The sequence below is a fragment of the Adiantum capillus-veneris genome, chromosome 11, assembly GCF_014529385.1.
Source record: "Adiantum capillus-veneris isolate H3 chromosome 11, ASM1452938v2, whole genome shotgun sequence".
Taxonomy (NCBI): domain Eukaryota; kingdom Viridiplantae; phylum Streptophyta; class Polypodiopsida; order Polypodiales; family Pteridaceae; genus Adiantum; species Adiantum capillus-veneris.
The window spans coordinates 49,557,062-49,562,142 of record NC_140941.1 but is presented as its reverse complement, the minus strand read 5'-3'; the positions used below and the strand labels follow the sequence as shown (position 1 = coordinate 49,562,142).

Genomic DNA, 5,081 nt, shown 5'->3' with positions numbered 1-5,081 from the left:
TCTCTTTATCGAAGAAGGAGATATGTCGATTACAAGATTGCACAAAGTAAGCTCTCTTTTCATACAATGCTATCTTCCAAAAGAACAACCCTCGTCTTTTCTTTTACAATTTGTCTTTTACTTAGGGTTACTAAAAACGGCTTTGAGTCCTATTCCCATGGGATACAATTTCACAAAATGAGAAGAGGCTTTACAAACTACAAATCAGAAATTGGACTTTGGCAATTGGATATTACAAGGGGCTTTTACAAAGGAATTTTAACTACAAGGGGTATCCACAATGGCATCTCCAAACAATGCCATCTAGTTGAGGTGATTGAGGATAAATAACTTCAATACTGGCTATGAATCATACAATTGCTTTTGTTGGTGAGCTTTTCGTTTGAGTATTCAAAGCCATGCTTTCTCTTAGGCGCAAGCTATTACTTCTTGTCACTTCATCTTGCGCTCCTTTGCTTCATGCATATGCTCAAGAATTTTCTTTTGAAATGTTTAAATCGGGTGCATTTCTTCCGGCTTGTGTAAAGTCATCTCGATGAGCGGAGGTAGCTAGTAAGTTGGTATTGTTGTATAGAGTCTCCTCAACGTTGGGAAGCCTTCTTTCTCCTTGTATTTGCGGTAGACGATTTGTGAAAAAGTTCTAATAAGAACAAACCCTCCAATGTATGACCCATGGGTCATGCACATTATTACACGGTTCTCGTAGCGATCCATGGAGTTCTGAGGCTAGATAGATGATGTTGTGTAATGTGCTAGGGTTCAACGGACTAGGTATCAAAAGGCCTAAATTGGCGATGGTCATCCATTCAACATTGCATCTGTGGTCATTTTAGGGGGTTGGTTTCACACAGGCATCGCCACCATCTTGTGTGCTTCAATGACGGGAACCTTTACAGTTTGCTGCTGCTTTCGGTATGGCGATGGCGAATGTCCGCTTCTGTAGGGTTGTTTATTCAACAGCAGGTTAAGAGAGAACCAGGGTTTATCCACGCTGGTTGATGCAGAAACTAGCTGATTGGGTGCTCTTCAAAGCTGAGGAGGGCTCGCTACTATAGCCACGCTTGATCGGTGAGGCTTTTTTCTAAAGCTTCTGTTTTGAGACCGAGCAAGCTTGTTGGGCATGGCGTGCTGAATTTCTCGTCATCCTCACCTCACTCCCTCCTGCGCCATTGCTTCCCGTACAGATGTGTAAGTTAGCTTATTTTTTTCCTGATCTGTCTTGTACTTCGGCATTTCTACAATTTCTGTCAGATCGCCCTGGTGTAGGATCAACTTTAGGGTTTTCTGCTGCATGTTTCACAATGAGGCTCACATACTGCAAGTTTTGAAGTTCCTCTCCTCTACCTGCCAAGAATTCTTTATTTACGGGGCAATTTTTTTTTGGATCCTCTGGCATGCAGAGCCCAAGTGAATTTCCAGCAAAGGAGCATGGAGTGTAACAAGGACGAAGCTCTGAGGTCGAAGGTGCTTGCAGAGGCGAAATTCTCACAGCGAGACTATGTGGGGGCGAGAAAGTTTGCCCATAAAGCCAAGCAACTCTATCCTGAGCTTGAAGGATTAGCTCAGTTCATTTATGTTTTAGACGTCCACATTGTGGCACAGAACAAGCTGCAAAGTGGGGAAAACAATTGGTATGGCATCTTAGAAGTTGAGCCCTTTGCAGAGGAGAATACCATAAGAAAACAGTACCGACGGCTTGCATTACTTTTACATCCTGACAAGAACAAGGCTCTCGGTGCCGAAGCTGCCTTCAAACACATATCTGAGGCGTGGACGGTGCTCTCAGATAAGAACAAGAAGGCGGCGTATGATGCAAGATGTCAAGGCAAGATGGCCCCTCCTGGTGGCCGGGCACCTCAACAGAATAGTGCACCTAACACTGTAAGTAAATCTACCCCAACCACCATACCTGCATTTGTACCTCCATTCCAAAGGCGGGTGCATGTAGAACAACCTCAGCCAGCTCCGTCACGCCCCCCCCAGCCAGCGACTGCACCTTTGCCTCCGAAGCCTCATCCTGTACCTCCGTTTGCACCACCCGTGCCCAATAGTGTGTCGTTTTGGACATCTTGTCCATCATGCAGGATGCTTCTAGAGTATCAGAGGATTTATTTGCTGAAGAACCTATGCTGTCCCGTTTGCTACAAGCCATTTGTAGCAACTGAGGTTGGGTCTGTTAGTGGAACACTGCTGTGGCCATTGCCACCGAAGCAACAAGGTTACAGAGTAGGTGCATTTTCGAATGGATTTGTGCCAACTTCGGCAGCAAGCGATGGTTTTCCTGTTCCGCAGTTTGGGAGTTTCCCTTTTGGAAATGCCAAGGTAAGACGTAAAGCCCAGTCTGCTGCCACTCCAAGCGCTAACATACCTCAGCAGGAGGAGGAGAAAGTAGAGCGTTGTGCAATGCCTCGAAAACTGACACCTGAAATACAGCAAAGGGTGGAGGAGAGGATTATGGATGTTCAAGCAAGACTTAAGAGGCATTTTATGGCAGCAGAGGGACAAAATTCGGCAGAGGTGAAGCAGAAAGTACCTAAGAAAAGCACAAAAGAGGAGTTGAAAGCCAAAGCAGCTGCAGATGCCAGGGAAGTTTCGAATAGGCTGATGGCAAAATTAAAAGGTGTGATTGAGCAAAAGTTGTCAGCAGAGAAGGAGAAGAAATTGAAAGCAGAGAGTGCAGATACATCTAAAGCAAAAGCAAGTGTACCGCAAACTGATGCTTCCAGTAATAATGGGGATTTGAAATCTAGTGGAGGCTTACAAGGAAACCAGGTTTCGGCTGATAAATTTGAGAGTGCCACTTGTGAAAACCCACTTTCAGAAAGCCGTAAATCTCCGAAGGGAAAAAGGGCAGCTACCACACTTGGAAATGACAAACATGATGGTTTGCCCCCTTCTAAAAAGGTTAAAAACGATGCAGAATCAGCGGTGAATGGGAATGAGAACACTGCTCAGGTGAAAGAGAGTTCAGGGCCAGCTCAGGATTTAGATACTGTGGTGAGCAAAGCTTCTACACAAGGATCTGGTCGAACACGTCCTTCTTTGATTGAAAGCACAGAGTCTATGGAAGAGCCAGCAGCAAGGGATTCAAATGTCATACCAATGGTAAATGAATCAATGACAGTGCCTGATGCTGAGTTTTATGATTTTGATAAAGACCGTACAGAAGGTCACTTTTTGCCTGGTCAAGTGTGGGCAGCTTATGATGATGATGATGGTATGCCTCGATATTATGCTAGGGTCAACAAGATTGTTTCATCCCAACCTTTCAAAATACAAATAGCTTGGTTGGAGGCGCGTTCTGGTTCGGATGAGACTCTTGCCTGGTTAGATTCTGGATTCTCGCTCACTTGCGGGGAGTTTAGAGTTGGAAAGTCCATCTCAAGTGACTCTATCAACATGTACTCACATAAGATGAATGTTGAGAAGGGTCAGAGAGGTGGGTTTAGAATTTATCCTCGGCGGGGGGATATATGGGCCTTGTACAAGAATTGGGAGAATATGATAGCCAAAGATGGAAAGCCGGGTTATTTAGTTGCGGAGATCCTTGTGGATTTCAAGGAGGAGGAAGGTGTGCAGGTTTGCCAACTTGCAAAGCTTAATGGATATAAGACACTCTTTCAACGGCAGGCTGGTGAGGAGCATTCAGTGTGGATACGTACCTCGGATATGCGAAGATTTTCACATCGGATTCCTGCTTATTATCTGACATCTGACCAAGTGCCCGGGAAAGAGGAAGGCTGCTGGGAGCTTGATCCAGCCTCGACTCCTTTAGAGTTAATATCCTGACATATGGTCAAAAACCACATGCAGACATTTTGACAACTCAGCGGGCCAGTGTTTGTTTGTCAGTGGCGACCGTCCATATGAAGATGTAGCATGCATTGTCATGCTGTATCGATTGTATTTCAAAAAAAACAAATAGTGATTTGTTATCATTCAGCCACAAAACGTCAAGTAAGTTCTTTTTCTCAGTTTTCCAGCTGTTTGCTTCAAGTTCTTACTGCTTGTATGCTGAGTGTTGTGTTTTTTTTTCAAAACTGCAACAGATACCATCTTCAGCGAATCCAGAGGATGCCTATGGTCATTTTAGTAGTTGCATCCTTGTGTATAGGTCTATAGTGGAGTATACTTACCTCTAACATGAGCTTACATACTGCTCTTTAAACAACCAATTTAACCTTATATTAAGGCTTGAGATGCAGGCCTAGTAAACAAATGATTAAACATGACTGGCGCTAACTGGGGCGTTCGTCTTTACTGCGTAATGTTGTCATGGTCTTGCAGGCCATAAAATGGACCGATGTTCACATTGACCTCTGTAACTTTTTGATACTTTGCCGCCCTTGCTCGCTTGTCCAATGCATGATTTTTGGAAAGGAAACATTTTGAGCTATGTGAGGCACTGCAGATTTGTCCCCATGGTGATTGTATCCGGCAGATGTGCGAATGGTGTCCTTTTTGTCAAGAATGGATGTTTTTCAGATTGTAGATCTGACTGATTGTTATTGATTGTTTAACTTATAGACAGACGATGCTTGCTGGTTTTGGGCAGGATTTTTGAAGATATGCTCGGTGGGCTTTTCGAGAGTTTTTTGTATTATGAGATGCCCTGTTGAAATTTTATTCGCCATTGTGGTGTAAATAGTTTTTTGTGATAGGGTGCCCTGCCTTAAATGTTTTGGGGGTATTGTGAGATGCCCTGCTGAATTTTCTTGTTTCAGTATTGTGGTGTTTACAACTTTTGTAACAGGGAGCGCTTGCCATATCATGAACTCATATGCTAACTACTTGTTTCATAACAGCCTTTGAACTTTGACACTTTAAGTACTTTTTTATATAAACTGTTGATTGTCTATAGGTGTGAGGTCTTCAATTGGGGACTATTTTGTATACCTTTGTGTATCTCAGGACACTGTATATGATATGTTTTCAATGTGCTTTTTATTTTGGCCTGCATAGTTTTTCAGTAAACCATGCAATTTTTGGGAGCAATTGTGGACCGTTGGATAAAGCTTGTCAATCAGTGCCACATGGCAAGCTAATGATGGCAACCTTTTTCTTCCTTTTACTTGTAAGAG

At 43.5% G+C, this 5,081-nt stretch overlaps 1 protein-coding gene across 1 annotated transcript; it reads left to right on the top strand.

Annotated features, from left to right (window-relative positions):
* The first annotated feature begins 659 nt into the window (after positions 1-659).
* On the top strand, positions 660-4,496 carry LOC147447216 (uncharacterized). The gene is made up of 3 exons (XM_086523085.1): positions 660-1,188; positions 1,401-3,957; positions 4,050-4,496. Exon 2 carries the CDS (start codon positions 1,429-1,431, stop codon positions 3,787-3,789), a length of 2,361 nt encoding a protein of 786 aa, XP_086379211.1. The 5' UTR covers positions 660-1,188; positions 1,401-1,428; the 3' UTR covers positions 3,790-3,957; positions 4,050-4,496.
* The last annotated feature ends 585 nt before the right edge of the window (positions 4,497-5,081 follow it).

Excerpts from the sequence above, each read along its gene's own strand:
- LOC147447216 (XM_086523085.1), top strand. The coding sequence starts at position 1,429 with ATGGAGTGTAACAAGGACGAAGCTCTGAGGTCGAAGGTGCTTGCAGAG.